This window comes from Fusarium solani (genome assembly GCF_023522795.1).
Source record: "Fusarium solani strain SB1 chromosome Unknown bctg00000009, whole genome shotgun sequence".
NCBI lineage: Eukaryota > Fungi > Ascomycota > Sordariomycetes > Hypocreales > Nectriaceae > Fusarium > Fusarium solani.
This window is the reverse complement of record NW_027072144.1, coordinates 2,660,196-2,679,601: the sequence shown is the minus strand read 5'-3', so window position 1 is coordinate 2,679,601 and position 19,406 is coordinate 2,660,196. Positions and strand designations below refer to the sequence as shown.

General features: G+C 51.8%; 8 protein-coding genes across 8 annotated transcripts; 6 read left to right on the top strand and 2 right to left on the bottom strand.

Annotated features, from left to right (window-relative positions):
- Positions 1-361: 361 nt before the first annotated feature.
- Positions 362-748, top strand: MRS44_013883 (uncharacterized protein; the record flags this gene model as incomplete). The annotated part of the gene is made up of 1 exon (XM_065617324.1): positions 362-748. The coding sequence occupies one exon, from the start codon at positions 362-364 to the stop codon at positions 746-748; it is 387 nt and encodes a 128-aa protein (XP_065473396.1).
- A 792-nt stretch (positions 749-1,540) lies between these two features.
- On the top strand, positions 1,541-3,952 carry MRS44_013882 (uncharacterized protein; the record flags this gene model as incomplete). Its single annotated transcript, XM_065617323.1, has 1 exon — positions 1,541-3,952. One exon carries the CDS (start codon positions 1,541-1,543, stop codon positions 3,950-3,952), a length of 2,412 nt encoding a protein of 803 aa, XP_065473395.1.
- Positions 3,953-4,283: 331 nt separating this feature from the next.
- MRS44_013881 (uncharacterized protein) lies at positions 4,284-4,921 on the bottom strand (the record flags this gene model as incomplete). The annotated part of the gene is made up of 2 exons (XM_065617322.1): positions 4,284-4,781; positions 4,835-4,921. The coding sequence occupies 2 exons, from the start codon at positions 4,919-4,921 to the stop codon at positions 4,284-4,286; spliced, it is 585 nt and encodes a 194-aa protein (XP_065473394.1).
- A 771-nt stretch (positions 4,922-5,692) lies between these two features.
- Positions 5,693-6,805, top strand: MRS44_013880 (uncharacterized protein; the record flags this gene model as incomplete). The annotated part of the gene is made up of 1 exon (XM_065617321.1): positions 5,693-6,805. One exon carries the CDS (start codon positions 5,693-5,695, stop codon positions 6,803-6,805), a length of 1,113 nt encoding a protein of 370 aa, XP_065473393.1.
- Positions 6,806-8,029: 1,224 nt separating this feature from the next.
- Positions 8,030-8,716, top strand: MRS44_013879 (uncharacterized protein; the record flags this gene model as incomplete). The annotated part of the gene is made up of 1 exon (XM_065617320.1): positions 8,030-8,716. The coding sequence occupies one exon, from the start codon at positions 8,030-8,032 to the stop codon at positions 8,714-8,716; it is 687 nt and encodes a 228-aa protein (XP_065473392.1).
- Positions 8,717-9,745: 1,029 nt separating this feature from the next.
- MRS44_013878 (uncharacterized protein) lies at positions 9,746-11,401 on the top strand (the record flags this gene model as incomplete). Its single annotated transcript, XM_065617319.1, has 1 exon — positions 9,746-11,401. One exon carries the CDS (start codon positions 9,746-9,748, stop codon positions 11,399-11,401), a length of 1,656 nt encoding a protein of 551 aa, XP_065473391.1.
- A 748-nt stretch (positions 11,402-12,149) lies between these two features.
- MRS44_013877 (uncharacterized protein) lies at positions 12,150-15,792 on the bottom strand (the record flags this gene model as incomplete). Its single annotated transcript, XM_065617318.1, has 5 exons — positions 12,150-12,881; positions 13,067-13,735; positions 13,896-14,236; positions 14,319-14,815; positions 15,326-15,792. 5 exons carry the CDS (start codon positions 15,790-15,792, stop codon positions 12,150-12,152), a joined length of 2,706 nt encoding a protein of 901 aa, XP_065473390.1.
- A 680-nt stretch (positions 15,793-16,472) lies between these two features.
- On the top strand, positions 16,473-19,310 carry MRS44_013876 (uncharacterized protein; the record flags this gene model as incomplete). Its single annotated transcript, XM_065617317.1, has 1 exon — positions 16,473-19,310. One exon carries the CDS (start codon positions 16,473-16,475, stop codon positions 19,308-19,310), a length of 2,838 nt encoding a protein of 945 aa, XP_065473389.1.
- Between the last annotated feature and the right edge of the window lie 96 nt (positions 19,311-19,406).

Here is a 19,406-nt window from a genome sequence, read left to right as displayed (position 1 = left end):
AGTCTATTCAAATCATCGAATCCCCAAAAATGACCCGCGGGCCCTCGGCTCGGAACACTTCGGCTTCCTACAACAATTCTACAACAGCTTCAGCTGTATCTGGGCGCCCATTACGCGCAAATCAGATCCACCTATTCAGAAACATTCACACAAGAGCCAATCGGAAAGAATCATGTGGCAAATGAACATGATTGAGCTACAAATCTACAAATCTACAAAATACAGCAAACGCTGCTGAATTGGCTTCTTCAGCCTTAACAGCCACTGTCCTACAAGACATGCAACGGAACCTGGTCAATCGGATCCGTCAAAGAAAACAAAATACTTCGACTATCATAGTCGACAATACATATAAAAGACAATGCCAATGTCTTCTACATTTCAAAACCACCTGTCCGTGATGAAGTGGGAGATCTGGGGTGTTAGAGCTCCAGTGATCGAAGATTCCAAGGCTTCATCCAATCAAAACCATCTGTCCGCGATGAAGTGGGAGATCTGGGGCGTTAAGGCCCCAGTGATCGAAGATTCCAAGACTTCATCCAAATATCAAACTACCTGGGAGATCTGGGGTGCTAAGGCTCCAGTGACCAAAGAATTCAAGGCTGTCCGCCTCGCAAACATCAAACATCAAACAATCTGGAGGATCTGGGGTGCTAAGGCCCCAGTGACCAGAGAATTCAAGGCTGTTCGCCTCACAAATTTATCTATCAAACAATTCGGGAGACCCGGGGTGCTAAGGCCCCAGTGACCGAACAATCTAACACAGGTGTGGTAATAGAAGCTCTTTCCTGTTTTTCACCCACGAAGGTGTTTTTGAGGTTTTAACGAGGCCACACTCTGTTACGCAGAAACATCTCGCACCAATGGCTCGAGTGGGAGTGTTGAGATCCATTGTTTAACGGATCAATGGCTATTCCGATCCATTGGTGGCGAGGATGTGGATGTCTTCTTGTCAATAATTTCCGCTGGTTAGCACCAGTCTTTCTTCTTCTTTAATCAACACAATATGCTCATTTCAACACGCAAGGCGGGAGACGAGTTGGATTTAATCGCAGCGTTCAAGTCTTTGAACCCGAGAAGAAAGGCATCAAAATTTGTTTAGGGCTTCCAAACAGGTCAAAAGCACGTTAAAAGGGGTATGGCCTCGTTTGTGAGGCCGTTTGTCCAAGGGGTAACTCTGGGAAGTCTGTGTTCAAGCTTGCTGTTCTGCCATGCATGCATCCGACAAGGTTAGTGGAGCACCTGAGGGCCCGTCTAGGACGCTACAACGGCCTCCTTTTTCTGTTTGCACGGTGTTGATCCAGTGTCGTCAATGTCAAACGGACGGGTGCATGTTGTATTGACAAAGTGATGCATCAAGTTTGGTGATAAATTGCAGTCTCGGAGACGACGGAGGTCCGCGGTGGCTGCGCTAGCACTCGGGTAACCCCTCGCAACGTAATAGGGTCCACTTTAATTAGGCCGGGCTTCAAAACATGTTTGTGATGCAAAGACCCACCCTTCGAAATCGATCCTCGCCACGACATCGATCCCACGCATAATGGATGGATCATTGAGTGTAGAAGAGTTGACAAGACTCCTACGAGAAGCTGAGAAACGCGCCGAAAGGGAACAGCAACGCGCTGAGGAAGCGGAGAGAGAACGACAAGAGGAGCGACAACGCGCCGAGAGAGAACAGCAACGCGCCGAGGAAGCGGAGAGAGAACGACAAGAGGAGCGACAACGCGCCGAGAGGGAGCAGCAACGCGCCGAAGCGTCAGAGGAACAAACACGACTCACAACACTTGACGAATACATCGCAGCCTGCCATACCTCCGTTTTCTCCCGATTTACCATCGAAACAGATCCAAATCTGACCTCGAGGGGCTCCATTACAAATCCGCGTGACAAGTGGTGTCCCAAAAATCTGAGGCCATGGCCCGACTTCCTTGATCAACAGAAGCTCATCTTCGGCACGCTCTACGATTCATTCCCTACCGACCGCCGCGTTTTCGAGAACCGAACTTTCCTGGCCGGCTTGGGAAACAGGATCTCTCAACGGCCGATAGCAGACGAGAAGACGCTCGAATATTTCCTGCATAATAGCGTGGAGGATCCGGTCAGAGCCATCATACAACAGCTCAAACTGGTGGAAGAGGTCAGAAGGGCCTTTCAGATCGGAGATGGTGTTGTCTTTGAGAACCATCCCCATGCCCTCAGCGACGTCGCCGAGGAAGTCGTGGACAGGGAGACCCCAGCGACACCACCGCGGACGCCGGACCATCGAAGAGACCTCAACCAGCTGCGACCGGATCAAATCTGCGTCTATCGATCCGACAATACCCTGTCTTCCCGGCGCACCATGGTTTACGTTTCCGAGTATAAACCGCCCCACAAGTTGACCGCTCCGCATCTTCGTCTCGGCCTCCGCGCCATGGACATCCACAAGGAGGTTGTGAACCGAAAGACGATTCCAACTTCTGTAGACCCTGACGCGCGTTTCCAGTACCACGCAGAGAAGCTGACGGCATCTGCCATCACGCAGACATACCATTACATGATCGAAAGTGGCCTTGAACATGGGCTTCTGACTACTGGCGAGGCCATCGTGTTTCTCAAGATTGACTGGGACGAACCTGAGACGCTGTACTATCATCTAGCGGAGCCTGGTCCGGAGGTGTCAGCTCATCCAAACAACCTCCATATCTGTTCGGCTGTCGGTCAATATCTTGCGTTCACCCTCATGGCTCTCGGTTCGCCAGGAGAACGACGGGAGAATGGGCAGGAGGAACGTCAAAAAGCTATGGAGAACTTGAAGACATGGGCCGAGGACTTCGAATCGACGTTACGCTCTATTCCGGAAAATGAACGATCGGCGTCATCAAACTACTCACCTGGTCATGAACCTACCACCTACAAGGGCGTCGATCGGTCGCCGGCCTTGCCCCGCAGAAGGAAACGTCGAACCGCTAAGAGCCAGATTGGTGAGGGGTCGTTGAGGAAGGACGACAGGCGGGAACCATCTGATGACGAGTCGGCGCCCAAGCCACCGGACACGCCTACGCCAACTGGACGAAACGCAAGACAAGGGACTAGGCGGGGCCAGCGACTGGCGCGACGGCCGCGCGGAGGGGGCGGTGAGCAGGGTCGGCAGTACTGTACGCAGAAATGCCTTCTCGGGATGGTTAAGGGAGGTTTTCTCGACCCAAAGTGCCCGAACGTGGCACTTCACTGCAAGAGCTGTGCTCCCGCCCGCGCACGTCATCCTGTCAATCATGAGGAATGGCTTCGCCTACTCTGGAAGCAGCTGGAACAGTCTCTTGACGACGGGATCAGGCCATTGGGGGAGGGTGGTGCGCGGGGTGTGCTCTTCCAAGTGACCCTACTTGCGCATGGCTACACCTTTGTCAGCAAGGGCACGGTGCGGGCTTTCATCAAAGATCTCGAGCACGAGGCTGCTGTTTACGAGCGTCTCAAGCCTATCCAAGGCGTCTACGTGCCTGTCTTCCTGGGTACCATTGACCTCCGATCGATGAACAAGATTTACTACTATGACCATCGGGTCTACGTGGTGCACATGACATTTTTGTCCTGGGGAGGGTGCAGCATCGACAAAGCACAGAAAATTAGCGACATAAACAGATCACTCGAAAACGAGGCCATTCGGTCCTTGAGAGCCATGCATCGAGAGGGGGTGATCCACGAAGATGTGCGGCTTGCGAACATGTTATTTAACTCTGAGACCAACGGGGTTATGGTGATCGACTTTGAACGGGCTTTGCTACTCGAGCCGCCTCGGCGTCCGTTGGCGCAGCTGGTGCCGAACAAGCGAGCGTGGAAGTCGGAGGCGATGGATGTCAAGAAGGTGACTGGTGATTCAAGCGAGCGAAGTCGGTCACATCGAAGCTTTTCAGAGGATATTTGGTTGGCAAAGACGGCGTTCTTAGAGCGGAATACTCACCGTGGAATATGAGTAGCGAGCGCTCCTTGTTAGCAAATCTGAGAACAGCCGAAACGCATCATTTTCAGTCTATCGGGTAATTACCATACCATACAGTAACGTACTAATCAACTTTACCATCAATCACCCTTTGCACACATCTTCCTCTGGACTATTACGTGCGAATAATGCTTGCTCTTCTCACCTTCCTTGTCGACAATGATTATTCTACCCTACATTACATCAGACTTTCACGATCGATTTTCCTACGCAAGATGGTTTCGGTAATGCGATAAATCCATTATAACATTGCCGGATTGACCAGCAAAAGTGAACGCGCACTCCGCTTGTGTCTCGTACTGTTCTAGCGTATATCCTCACGATCGATCAGATGCCCGTACTTGTTTATACGTTCTTCGCACCAGCATTCCGGACACTGGTATGAGGACGAGTGCTTTTTGCTCCATGAGTCGACAATCGAGTCGTGACCTACCAGAATTCCAGAAGCGGACTCCCTACGGTAACGCTTTTCCACACCTTTCCAGTAGCTCTTCCGCTTGGGCCGATACCGATAACAATCGCAGCATGGCGCCAAAGATTTCTTGAAGCGACCGCGAGCGTCTAATGGTCGTACGACATGTAGGAGTGCGAGCATTGCAGAGCAATTCAGGCGAGAAGCACGATGCTTGGATGTGCAGGGGATCATTGTGACTGTCATCGAGGAAATATTAAGCAGCCGCTTGCACGTGAGTGCCAGGAAGAGTTGGTCGACCGAGCCAGCATGCATAAAGATTTGAAGCAGCAGCTCATTCGGCAGCGCCAGGAGACCTGATGACTGAGTTGCCTGTGGCTGTTCGAGAAGCTGCTTTACTCAGCAAAAAAGGTCAAACACTCTAAGACGCAGATGTAGCCTACTGTTTGTGGGATCTTGAATGCATTCCACTGGGTAGGAGCGTGCTCGCTCTCGCAATCCGCGAGGTCATAGGGCCACAGTCCGTACATTGTGAATGGCGAATGCGGAGTACCGGTAGTTACTGAGCGGGTTCTGGAAGATGTCGCTGCTGACGTGAGTCGTCCTGCTGAACCTGCTAGCCAGACGGAAGTAAATAAACAAATAGATGATGAATAAACAAAGTAACCTAGTTAACGTGGGATATTTACTTAGTTATCCCTGAAAGTCTGGATAAAGTTTTCGTTGCAGTTCATGTGGCTCCTCATCTCGGACTTCTGCCGTTGGTTTTGCCGATGCCCCGCAAAATTGCCAACTGTTCTCGTTGGTAACCCCGGCAACTGTAAATGAATGAAGGAATGAATGAAATTTATTCCGTCCGGGAGGACTAACCTCATAGGGCCAAGACCACTGGGCTATTTACAGTTCTAAGCTTTTCTGCTCGCGTCTTCCAGAAGCCCTGTGTCACATTTAACGAGGGATGTTGACTGTGCGTTGAAGCTCTTGATTTCTAACTGAATGAGTGACTGAAGTTGGTCCGTTTTACCCTTCCTTGGATCCCTCGTATTCGTCAGCTATGACGGAGTGTTCTTCACGATCTGTTTTATCCAGGTTTGATCTTTCTTGGTCAGACAGTCCGTGTGTCAGAGCGGCCTTAGTCATACGATGTGACACCGCTGGGGCCCCATAGGGACACGGGTACCCGTGGCTCCAAAATTTCACGGGTACCAAGATGGAACAACAGCGTCATGGAACTGCATTAGGGCCAATTTGGATGTGATTTCAGCTTCAATCAGTTCTATCATTCTTAACCACGATAAATAATGGAAGTTGCGAGGAATGACTATGACCCTGACCTCTTTATCTGTGTCAGCAATAGCCGTGTGCAGCGCGAAGGCGATGAGGCCACAACTGAGCCGGATGAGGTGCCTGAGGCCACAAGAGGCCACAACTTTCAACCTCTCAACTTTGAAGAACGGCAACCTATTTTACACATCACAACATCGTCAATAGAAGACCCGGCCCGGCTTTTCCAGCTATTTGTGCCTGAAACCCTCGTCAATACATGGGTGACCTACACGAATACGGCGGCGGCGGCGATGAACCCTGAAGAACGTGATAAGAAGACGCCCTGGTACCCGACGAACCTTTCAGAAGTGTACACCTTCCTCGCGATCCTGATTTACATAGGTCTTCACAAGGAAGAAGAGCTAGAAGACTACTGGAGAGTCCCTACGCCGGGTGACTTGATACCTGACCATCCGATAGCTAAGTTCCTCCCTCTTTGCCGGTTCCACCAGCTGTTCCGCCTTCTTCGCATTTACGATGAAGATCGCCTTGACCGCACAGAAACCAACGACCCTCTGAACTATCAGAAGGTTGATGACTTTTCTTCGTGCCTCCAAGGTGCCTGTATGCGTATCTGGGGCCCGGGGAGCCGTGTGGCCGTGGATGAGGCCATCATCGGTTATACAGGAAGATCAAAGCTAACTATCACGATACCCTCAAAGCCTGACCCGACGGGCTTCAAGGTGTGGGTTATAGCTGAAGGCGGCTTCTTCCTGCGGTGGCTCTTTCACACGCCAAATACGACTTTTGGCCCGGCCGCCGGCGAGATTACGCGGCGGCGGCCCCAAGAGCTAGCCAATAGATCCCTCAACCCGACACAGAGCGTGGTGGTTGCCCTCGTTAACCTGCTGCCGACTGCCACCTATCACGTCTTCATGGATAACCTCTTTTCCTCGCCAAAGCTATATCGCATACTCCGCCAACGCGGCATCGCAGCCACAGGTACGGCACGCATTAACAGCGGCATTAACGCCGAGCTCGTAGAGCACAAGAAGCAGGATAATAAGGGCAAGCTGCAGTGGCCTTGGGACTATTATGAGGCGATCCCCACGGCTGACAACCAGGTGAGAAAGAACTATGACGCCTAGGGCCTTATTTTAGCTGTGTTTTCCCTACTGATATGTCTCTCGGCTTTCTAGGTCAATCAAATCGCGTGGAAGGATACTAAGCTCGTGCTTTTCCTCACAACTGCGTACCGTGAGACCGAGTTTGAGGCTCGCATTCGCAAGCGGCCGACAAGCACGAAGCCACAAGCACGGCAGGTCAAGCGTTATTTTAGTACAGAGGCCGTGCTGACTGTGTGGATTCCGTCCTTTGCGGCAGAATACAACGATGAGATGGGGGCTGTTGATATCGGCGATCAACTTCGTGCACCTTTTCACTATGATCATCACATACGGAAGGGCAGTTGGAGATGCCTCGCGTGGTCCTTTCTCTTGGATATAGCTGTTGTGAATAGCTATATCATACAGTCACGGCAACCGGTCAAATGGGCTCCTTTTGAACCCCAAGGGAGGTGGAGGCAGGCACTTGTGAATAGCCTCATCCAACACTACGGGCACATAGCTAAGTCCAGGAAGAGATACCGGTCGGGAGACACATTTACGCCTATTTCACAGCATAATCTCATCCAGCGAGGGAAACGGGGCCCTTGCCTTGCGTGCAAAGGCATCAGATTTGACGAAACCCGGCAGAACCGGGGCATGCGTGAGCTCCAAAGTGGGAATAGCCTCAGAAAGTACTCGGCTTGGGGTTGTGATGTGTGTGATGTTGCAATTTGTAACTCGAAGGATTGTTGGGACTTCTATCATAGGCTAAAATAGGTGGGGAAGAAAGTACCTTTGATATCGGCTATTTTAATTGGATCAGACCCCTGTCGGTACCCCAATTGCACCTTAGGTCAGTCCAGGGGATAGGCTGCCGCAACCCACCTCACCCCGCGATCCCCTGTAAGCTTTCCTCCTTTGCAATTGTATCCACAGGAGGATATCATCAGGACGACTCCATCACAGAGCCCTCTTTGCTGAGCGCGCCGACCAAGATGCCTCCACCCTTCATCCCGCTCCGATTAATGCCCCAGCAGGTCAATGTAAGCTCGGAAGATGATTGGACGGGCACCAGCGATCCCAGAGCACGGAAGAAGATGCAGGATCGGATCCACCAGAGGATCAGGCGTTAGTCTTGTCATTAACCCCGTTACAGTTCTCAGCTAACTCTGGTGTCATGTTTGATGAGGAAAAGGACAACGAATGAAGGGAATTGCAAGATCCCACCCGGTCGAGATCCGTTGCTGTGTACCAAGCCTCTCGGGAATGCCTAACTCCCATCCCGTCTTTGACGAACATCAACTCAGTACCGCCGCCAGTTCCTCCGGTAACTCTATTGACGCCGCCCGACGGGTTGATCCCTTGAGTATCTATTCTTTCACTGCCTGCGAGCCCGAGTCTGAGCGCACCGAGCGCTTCATCATTCACTTCAGCACTCGTGTACACGCAGATTTCACCAATGGCTCGCCCCGCGCCGACATGCTCCTCAACCTGGTTCAGTTCAACACCACGCGGGCATTAGTGATGAACGCAAGAATAATGAACATCACGAGTGAGCTCATGTTGCCTGACGCTCGGTCTCGGCTACCTTATCACGCTATCGACGCCGCCGCGACGATTCCCTCGGTGCCGTCGAGCTTGGAACCTACGCACCTTCAGCTTACTGTCAGCCATCACCCTTGGATCGACATCTTGCCGTTACCCGAGATCCGAGATAATATTCTGCGCCGTGACGAGAATTCCTATGACAAGAAGGCGCTCTGCCGCGACCTGAGATGTTTTCAGGACGTTGCTAATGGGCTGGGGGGCATGATTGTCTGGGGTGATCCTTGGGACTCTCGAGCATGGGAAGTCACCGAAGCCTTTGCCTCGAAGTGGACGTGGGTGATTAAAGACTGCCCCCGGCTTCTGGAATCCACGAGGCACTGGAGATCAATGCGAGGTGAATCTTGACGGGCACATGCCGCGCCGGACGCGCGCATTACCATGTTGCAGCATAATAATTCCATGGCCCTAGCATTCAATGATAATGTCACTTGCTTTAATGTCTGATTTGCAACATAGGCTAGTTTGGCGGCATGTCCCCGGACACTTTCATTTCTCATCCCTGAACTGACCCAGCCTGGCATGTTTTCTGCAAGATGGGCCTTGAGAGGGCCTGGGCTAGTGGAAGAGAGGTTAGTAAGCTGGCTGCATAAAGAGTAACCCGTGCATCCTACTCTACCTGATCTCCACGACAAGAACTCTTGAGTTTCCTGTTGTGGTGCCTGCCCCAGAGTCTTGGCGCCTTCTGGGCAACTAGACACTTGCAAAGATATTTCTTCAATAGAAGAGTTCTGATGTTGGAACAGAGCATGAAAGGGGAAAACTCTCCCAGAGCCTGCTTTAGCCGCATATATAACAACCTTATGCGTAAACACGTGGTTCAGTCGAAATGGCTTCGCTACGAGTAGTTTGAGAATGCGGCCTTTGGCAGCTGTTTCTCTGAGCCAACTGTTCCTCCTAAAGGATCAATGATGGGTTTAGGGTGTCGGATTTCGCTTGTGTTCGGGCAGACTCAGCCAGTAAGATCCCATCTAGGACGAACATTACCCTTGTCGATTTCTAGGGACTAGTACGCATCGGCTTTAAACAGGAGAGGCAAGCCGGTCGCGGCTTGCGCATAGAGCCTTGAGGAACGAAGAATGGCTAGGGTGTTATTGAAGAAGAGTCTGGCGGAGATATATCTTCAAGGTTGTGTGGGGTCTTCTTTATGTTTCGCCTGGAATTGTCTTTGGTTGCATCTGTCCAGGGTATCCTGGAAACGCACATGCAATGTGACATCACAGCAAAGTCTAATGACGGTTTGAGATGAGTGTGATGAAACATTTCCAGAATTTCGTTAACGTACATGATAAGTGAGTGGATCAAACAAGTGAGTGGATCAAAAATCCCTCATCCTCCACCCTCTCTACTTGATCAACTGATTCTTCACCACCAAGCATGTCACAGACAAATTATGAGGCAAGAATCCTTCTGGCACTTCATGCCTATCAAAATAACCCCAATCTAGGTCTCAAACGCGCTGCAAAGACCTATAAAGTTGGTTATGGTACACTATGGCGCCGACACAATGGCATTCAGTCTCAGCGCGATACCACCCCCAAATCACGCAAATTATCCGATCTAGAGGAACAGATCATAGTTCAGTTCATCCTAGACCTGGACTCGCGAGGGTTTCCCCCACGACTGCGTGGTGTGGAAGAAATGGCCAACCGACTGCTCGCCGACCGGAACGCACCACCCGTCGGCAAGCGCTGGGCTTCCAACTTCGTCAAGCGACATGATGAGCTCAAGACGCGCTTTTTTCGTAGATACGACTACCAGAGGGCCAAATGCGAAGATCCAATCGAGATTCGAAAGTGGTTCAAGCTCGTGGAGAACACAATCGCCAAATACGGTATCGACCTGGCCGATATCTACAACTTCGATGAGGTTGGCTTTATGATGGGCGTCATTGCAAACGGAATGGTCGTCACAGGCACAGAAAGGCGTGCAAGACCGAAATTAGTGCAGCCTGGAAGCCGGGAATGGATTACTGTCATCCAGGCCATCAATGCGGAAGGCTGGGCGATCCCGCCGTTCATCATAGGTGCGGGCCAGTATCACCTCGCCAACTGGTACCGAGACAGCAACCTCCCGGACGATTGGGCCATTGCAACGTCTCCCAATGGCTGGACCGATAATGAGCTGGGTCTGGAGTGGCTGAAGCACTTTGACCGGTACACCAAGACGCGATCGGTTGGCCGCTATCGTCTTTTGATCCTCGACGGCCACGAAAGTCACCACTCTCTCGAGTTTGAGAAATATTGCCAGGCAAACAAGATTGTTACGCTCTTTATGCCGCCTCATTCGTCTCATCTGCTTCAGCCCCTCGACGTCGGGTACTTTAGCCTGCTCAAGAGGGCATATGGTCGAGAAATCGAGCATCTAATGCGATGCTCTATAACCCACGTTTCCAAGACCGAGTTCTTTCCAGCATTTTATGCAGCATTTCAGGCCACCATGACAGAGAAAAACATCAAGGCAGCTTTTAGAGGGGCTGGCATTATTCCTCTTGATCCGGAAAGTGTGATTTCGAAGCTTGATGTGCAGCTACGGACGCCGACGCCGGCTGAGGAGGAGGCCGGGCTCTCTACTACTTGGGTTTCAAAGACGCCAAAGACGGTCCTTGAGGCCGAATCTCAATCTGAATACCTCGATAGACGAATCAGAAGGCATCATAGTAGCTCGCCAGAGTCAATACTGGAAGCATTAAAGTCGCTTTCCAAGGGAACAAAGGCAACTATGCATGAGCTTGCCTTGTTGAGGGCCGAGGTCCGCGATCTTCAGCAGGCAAATGAGACACTAAGCCGGCGGCGGAGGGCAAAACGGAGGCGACTACAGAAAGGAGGAGTGATGACAGTGGGGGAAGCAAGGGAAGCAATTGATCAGATGAATGTGGATGGGCAGGTAGAGAGGGAATCGTCGAGACGTGGTGGTCAAGGAGGGTCGGGGCGACCGAGGGAAAGGCGCTGTGGAGGATGCGGCAAGACGGGGCATAATGCAAGAACATGTCAGATAGTTGTTGCAATGTCTGAAGAAGAGTATAGCGACTAGTTTTAATTGATTAGATGATTTGTTGTGTTTTTATAGAATTTTCAATTGAGAAGGGTGAGGATTTTTGATCCACTCACTTGTTTGATCCACTCACTTATCATGTACGTTATAAAAATGTCATAGTTAACAGCTTTAAATTACCAAGATAGGATTTTTGATAGGTCGGGAAGATGAAGATAATAAAATGGAGGGGTTTGTGGTTTTCAGTATAGAGTTAGGTGGCATTTTTCATTTTGCGGCTAGATAATAGTTAACGTACGTGATAAGCGAGTGTTACAAACAAGTGAGTGTTACATTGAAAATTTATACTGGCTTACACTCGACTAAAATAAACCCTTCTAAATTTAAACCATGCCTAAAATGAAAGAAATTTTAATATAACATAGATTATAACTGAATCTATAAAATATATTTTTCCCAGATTTTACATAATTTCTTTAATGGCTAGTATAAAGAAAACCTATTTACACTGTGTATTTGTAAATATAAGCCTAAATAAATTAAGTAGAATTTTATAAAAGTTAGTATAGTACTTTACTGTGTAAAGATTACAGTAAATTCTTTTTCTTAGATTTTTTTTTAATTATATAGTTAATTTTTAAAAAGCTAAATCTTAGCATTTTTGGTTATACAGTATAGTGTAACACTCACTTGTTTGTAACACTCGCTTATCACGTACGTTAGGCTATTTCTGTCTTGGTTTTTATTTTCACCCTGAGAATATTGCAGCAGACTACCATCCACGTTGTTATTCCTTTTCCAGAATTTTTTTAGTGGGTTGACGGCTTCGATGTGGCCGGTTTGTCGAATCTGATGGTAAGGCGACAATTGAATGAAGCGCAGGCGTCGAAGGCTTTACCGAGGCAGGACTCTGCCCAGTAGTGTTTGAGTCGCTAGAGGAAGACGCTGAGGCTGAGGGAGGGAAGGATTGAGTGACAGTGCTGGAACTGTCAGGCGAAGAGGAAAGGTTTGGGGCCGGCTGCGGCATACGCGGCCTCTTCGTCGGCACCTGGGCAGGGTCAGGGTAGTGTCGCTTTCGTGGTGGTGTAACGGGCTGGCCGGAAGATGAGGTTGGAGGACTCGGTGGGAGAGTGCTAGGCGTAGTCACAGAATAGCAGGCAGCGCGCATATCCTGGAAAGCGGAGGAAGCCGAGGATGCTTGCTGTTTTGGTGGCGTAGAGAGAGGCACGGTGGTAGCCCTGTCGAGAAAAGTCCAAGAATCAGGAACGACAATAAAGACGTAGTCTCGTTCGAAGCCTGGCGGGTGGACCATGACGCGATGGTCGAGCAGGCCAGCGACTTTGCCAGTGCAGGTGAATTGGGTGTTAGCCTGGAACTGGGAATCTCGCCTCTCGGTCATTTTCTTGCACAGGATGGCCCAGGGATTCGTGTGAACGGGGAAGATGACGAAGACCTGGAAAGGGTGAGAGCCTCTGAATGGAGTCTTGTCGGGGTTCCCTGGAGCAAGATAAGTGGAAAGCTGGATGAAGCCGCAGCAGTTTACCATCCACAACCCCTCTTTCGGCACAACCCCTCTTTCGGCAAGCAAAATAAAAAAGTCACCACCAAAAATCACCAACTTTACTTACATAGAACTTGACCAAATTGATAGAAATGCGTCAAAATCTTCGTTTCATAAATAACGAATAGGTTCATCTATTGTACCCTGGGCTTTTTGACAAGCCGCCCTGATCGCGTGGTGAGTTGGCGGGGTATGGTTTCCTCTCTGACTTCGATGACAGAGCCAGCCTCCGATTCTGACTCCTGCTCGCTTGAACAGACCGATTCCAGTCCAACAGCCATATTTTGGGTCTCCTCTTCTATTATAGCTTCTCCACCGGATAGGGTCTCCCCAAGAGTCATAAAACGTTTGTTAGGATTCGGTACCGCCTTCCTCTTCTTCCCTCTTTTCAAGCGAGCCAATTCTTCCTCTAGGCTAGCAATCCTCAGCGTATGCGCCGCTACTGTCTGCTGTTGAGCCTCAAAGCCCTTGGCTATCACGTTGTACCGTCTCCGCGTCTTTGGTGTTTTGTTCAGCCCGAGATCACGAATTTGACGGCTCGTTTGTGGTGTATCGTCCGAGTCAAAATACGGCGCGGGTTCGGGGGTTGCTCTTGGGTTGCCCTTTGGCCTATCTTGTTGGATTTCTGGATGCCTCAGTGCCTTGGTACGGGAGATCGGCCAATTCCCAGTAACCCTCCAGCCGGAGAGTATGTTCTTCTTAGTCATGCCAACTTGACGAGCCTTGGCGTAGACCCTGATGAAGTTGACCTTATCCATTGGAGTGGAATCAGTCAATGAAGCGAACTTTTCCAACTCTCGTCGATATGCGGCCTTGGAGGCATTGAATACTCCATTGTCAAGTGGTTGGAGCCCATGAGAGCAGTGTGCTGGCAGATAGCAACAATAAACGTTGTTCAAAAAGCACGTGACCATCCATTCATCCTTCCGTCACTCAGTAGTGATCTTGAACCGAGGTAAACGAAGAACATACCGTTGCGTGGCTCCCATGACCATCTAAAATGATCAGTCTCGCGTCAGAGTCGTCGGCTGGCATTGTCTGGGGTAGGTAAACTCTTTCAAGCCATTCAACGCCAATGTGGTCGTCAGTCCATCCGTTAGGCGAAGTTATGTAATACCAGTCTGCTATCTTCTTAAATTCTTCAAGAAACCACTGTTTCTGCAGTTCTTTCCCCTTGAAGATTATGCCTGGAATCAAAGCGCGGCCGTCAGCAGTGATGGCTTCGATAAATGAAGTCCAATTCCGAGTTTGTGGTCCTTTGAGAAATGCCTTCCGCTTCGGGTCCGCGCTTCCAACAACCAGGCTATCCAGGCCTAAATAAAGAGAATTAGTCGGTCGAATTTCAAACACTGGCAAGGAATGTAGGTATATGCTTGCCGAAACCAGCCATAATACCTCCTTCATCAACGTTGACGGTGTTTTCCGGCTTGATCCAGCCGTACTGGCCCTCCCTGATATCAAAGTACCAATGAACCGCTTTGGGTGTGAAAGAGTCGAACCTCTTGGCTTCTTGACGTCTACCCATCTTGGTCTTTAGATCTGCACGGCGACTGATAAACTTGATCACCCAGTTGCGTCCTAAGTCGGGATGTTCGCCCTGCTGTCTCAACAGGCCCATGACACAGGCGCGAATCTGACTGTGGGACGGAGCGTAGCCCAAGGACTCCTGCCGGAGTATCCAGGCAGCCAATCTATCCTCTTGGTTCTTGGACAAGCGCCGATGAGGGTGGATCTGCTCTTTAACGGCCCCGCGGCCGTTAAGTCTATCGACTAGAGTGCTTCGAGGCACTCCTCGTCTCTGAGCGGCTTGAGGAGGTGAAACGCCATCATCAGTAACATCCAAGATAGCCTCTGCCATGTTTTCCTCTGTATATTTCCATCGAGGTCTCGACCTAGGCATTTTCTCGTCGTTGTCGCAGATAAAGGTCAAAAAACACGGGAAAGAGCGGTGAGGAGTTTGATGATTAAACCAACAGTATTTCCATAACACAGCATGCATAGATCACATACCCCGCACAGCCTAAGAGAGCCAAAGTCGTTAACTCCAATCATTTCTATAATCAATAGAGGCATTATCTCCTAAGTAGCTATTTACGTTGGCCAATTCTGGTATAAGTGAAGTTGGTGAGTTTTGGTGAAGCTTTTTTTATTTTGCTTGCCGAAAGAGGGGTTGTGCCGAAAGAGGGGTTGTGGATGGTAGTTGGGTGGCGTCCAGACCCGGGAGGAGGTCCTGTCGCAGCAAGGAGTGACCAGGGCCGACGATGGGGCCGGTGAAGGAAACGATGGGCGGGATACAGGGGAAGTTGACCGTGGAGGCCAAGAGCCTGGGCAGAACGCTTTGGATATATATCAGCCGAGTTTGTTCGAGGAAGCGCGTGTGGGGGGAGTGCGTTAAGACTTACGGCTGATAGCCTTGATCACGGACGATGAGGGCGGGTATGGTGTAGAGAAGGGTGCGGCCTGCATCAGATTCTAGACCGTCGAGCTGATCAACCTCCCACGCAAGGGCGTAGGGGTGGACGCGGCCATTCATGAAGAACCACTCTTCGGTCCATTCCGAGGCTACAATAGGTTGATTGTAAATCGAGAGATTGAGACTGAAGAAGATGGATGTCGGCGAGTCGTCAACGTCGGACCGCAGAGTTGCATATTCCGAAGCCAGCAACCACGAGGGGGGAGGCAGGAAGATGCGGGCGAGCGTTTCGGCATTGAGGCCCTTGATGCGATGCTGATCCTGGTGAGCGAATCTGGAGGGGCAGTCTGGTTGGGCGAAGAACATCATAGACATATCACCGCCAGCGGCCCTCTGGGTGTCGAGCGGCTTTCGAAGGTGGGGCGAAGCATGGGCGACGGGCGAAGAGGAAGACATGATACGTCCCGTATAGATTATGTGACTGATGTGGCTACAGGTGGAGGATTAAACCGCAGCTGTCGCGCGGCATGGATACATAATTAGCTGACGACCGGGCAGAAGGTCCCTCAGTGATTCGGACAAAGGAAACGACTCTTGGGTTTCTGCCAGAAAGAGTGGTAAATCAAGTTGTTCTATATCCTAGACGATGTCTGCTCGATACCGGACTGTCTCCGTGTTGAGATGGATATATATCTATATATATATATATTTTTGGTAAACTAGAATGTTCTATATTCCAGACGATATCCGTTCGATACCGGACTTGTTCCGTGTCGAGACGGTGAGTGATGCAATGGCTCCCGAGCTACCTGATCTTGACAGCAGCTCTGTATTGCGTGAAAAGGCAACGATGTGACCGTCCTCCTCAAAATCACGGAGGGACGCGGAGGAGAGCTCAGCGTTGGAATAGCTCCGCTGGCCGAGATTGTGACAATGGACGCATACAGGCAAGGCTGTAGGTGGTTAAGGGGACTATTATTAGCGGATCGCTCGGATAGTGGAGGAACCGATGCCGTACTAAGGAGCATAATCATCATCCAGAAGCGAAATCGTGCCACTAAAGAGAGTCCGACGCGGAAACCTTTGTAATCTACCGTCCCGCCTGGAGCCATCGATGTCGAGAAGGCAGCAGCAGGATGGAGAGTCCAGCGGCGAAGTCACATGAGGCGGTTGCTCACGTGGGAGCCTGCCCGTTGTCAGTTGGGAACGGACCAGAGGGCAATGATGTAAGCGTGTGGGAGAAAGAGCAGGGAAATGAGACGACGGGAGGCGGCGCGGATGCGGTAGCAGCTACGGGCAAGAGGCTGGGACGTTGGTCAAGATATGATTCACTCGCGAATGCAGCATCAACGTTCCGACAGATTCAGCCTAAGCAGTCTGCGGTTGAAGATACCGCATGGAGGCAGCGTGCGGAAGCAATTGCGAGGTCGTTGCCCAGACGACGTCTGCGAGGCGGTTTGCGGTCAAACAGAGCACGGAAGTCTCATGACACGGCCAACAGTGGAGGTTCCATGCAACATCAGCCACCGAGTCAGCTTCAATGGCCCTTGTTGGCCAGAGAACGCGGTGCGCCGGAGGCCGTGCATTCTGACCTCCCGCTCTTTCACCGACACTTTTTGCCCAAGGAGAGGCGGGATGGAGATGATGAGCGGCGCGGTACGCCTCCGAGGAAACAAATCCGAGCTGGAACCCGAAGGCAGAGAAGACGGGAGTTGCAGGCCGAAGACCTGGCGAGCGTGCTGCGCTTCTTGGACGACGAATTTGCCGTGAAGGAGAGTCTGTCCAACGAGCAGACGTGGTGTACGCCAATACCACATGAGAGAAAGGTGTCGACCGCGCGGGCCTTCTACAAGGAGTTCCACGATGTGGACGCTTTGCCAATACGGACTTGCATGCTGTGCTACTGTAAGCGCACGAAAAAAGAGTTGAGAGATGTGACATGGGACCAATGGATGTCGAGCTGCGTCGAAAAGGACAGCCGTTCGCCATTTTCATGTCGGAGCTGCTTTCCCGTGGGCGAGACCTTCTCGGCATGTGCGGAGTGCGCTCGCTGCTTGAGGCGGGGGGCTCTGTCGCCTGCGGCCCAGCTTCACAGACGTATTGGGTGTGAACATATGTTTCCCGAAGAGCTGAAGGGCCTCACGCCGGTTGAGGAGAAGCTTATCGCGCTGAACTCATGTTACGGACTTGTCACCAGGCATAGCATTGCGAGCAGCCAGAAGCAAAGTGCGCGGTATCCGAAGCACATCAAGGGCCACATCACGGTGTTTCCGAACAATGTGCAGGAGCTGGCCTCAAAGGTGCTCCCCCACCCGCTCGTGCAGGTTATGGAAGAGATCCATGTCTCGTGGCAGGGTGCGGAGAAGCCAGCACCAAGCGACTTGTCAGGTTTACTGTCGGTGAGGCGACGAGTCGTTGAGAGGGCCCTCGTCTGGCTGAAGAAGAACAACCCGCAGTACGCCGAGATCGAGATTGACGCGGCGGAGATGGAGAGCTGGGGCGCGCCGCCGCCGCATGGGGTGCCGCCGCTGGTGTACGATCGCATGGAACGGAATGAGCCAACGGCATGGGAAAGGACACGAACGGCGCAAGTCGTGCCGCCCACGGAGCGCGCCATGGACGACGAGGATTCGGTGGAGATCGAGGAAATCTTCGCTCTGCTCAACCAGGGAGAAGGCGTGCCAACATGCAAGACTGGAGGACCAGTGACGGACGAGGCGAACAAGTCTTGCTGTGAAGGCGGAGCTGAGGCTGGCCAGGTCACGATACTGATCAATGAGGTCACCTCTTCCGGAATGTTCCCGCTGGACGGACCGCCGGACGTAGCGGATGTCGAGAAATTGCGGTTTGCTTGCGACGCCGTCGGTGAAGCTGCTGGGGCCGGCCATATTGGCCCGAGAACACGGGTTGGATCCTCGGCTGAAAGGCGGCGGGGACATGCTGACGACTCTGAGCCGTACATTCATGTTTCTCGAGGGGACGAATTCGCCGACTCGTTTGATGCCTCGTTCTTCACCAAGACGTTCCCGACCTTGTTCCCGTTTGGCGTCGGGGGACCAAGATTGGCTGAAGAGGCCATACTCGAAGCGGCAAAGGCCGCCGACCTGCGAGGTAGGACTGTAGAGGCAGAGGCGGCCGTGCGAGATCTCGTAGGCTCGCGAAACTTGAATCTTCAGACGTGGGTCGACATTGTGCTGCGGCGTCATGGCGGCCGATTCGCGACGCACCACATCTTCGCATTTCTTGTCTTCAACATGGGTGTGCGGTCGAGAAACCGCCGTGTCAGCATGTTGAGTGTGACGAGGAAGAACTTCCGCAAGGTGGAGCGCATCGTGCGTTCGATGACCGCAGAAAGGTTAGCGGCGGCGAGGGTCGAGTTGGAGAGCTCGGGCAAAACGACTGATGATGGCGTAAACGAGCTTCTCAGGAGCCTGTCGTTGTACGGCCAGCGGCAGCCCATGTCGCGAGAGGTTCGTCTCAATATGCGGCGGAAAATCCAGTCGCTCATCGTTGGCTACGGCGTGCCGGCCATCTGGTTCACTCTCAACCCGAATGACATCACGAATCCCGTGAAGCTGCGACTGGCGGCGTACCGCACACGCGACCCCGGCGCGGCCGAGGAGTTTCTCGAAAGCCTGGGAAATGCGTACAAACGGACACGGCTGGCCATATCGGATCCCATGAGCTCCGCCATATTCTTCCACCGGGAGATGAAGCTGTTCTTCGACCATTACGTGAAAGTCGGGGAAGAGTCGGTATTTGGGCGCATCAGCAAGTACTATGGCGCTGTGGAGACCAATGAACGAGGGGCGCTTCATGTCCATGGGCTGCTCTGGTTGCACGGAAACGCGCATCTGAGCTCGATGCTTGCCGACATCGACGGCGAGGATCAGGCGGCATATCGTGAGCGAATCATTCGATACGTGGACAGCGTCTTCTCCGAGGCAAGGGCCCAACCAAGGTCGCGCCGTTGACTGCCCAGGTCCTCTGGCCGGCAAACATCGCCAAAGCTGAAAAGCTGACGTGGTAGGCAGGATCTGGACCGGGAAGGGTTCTGCGCCGTGCAAGCG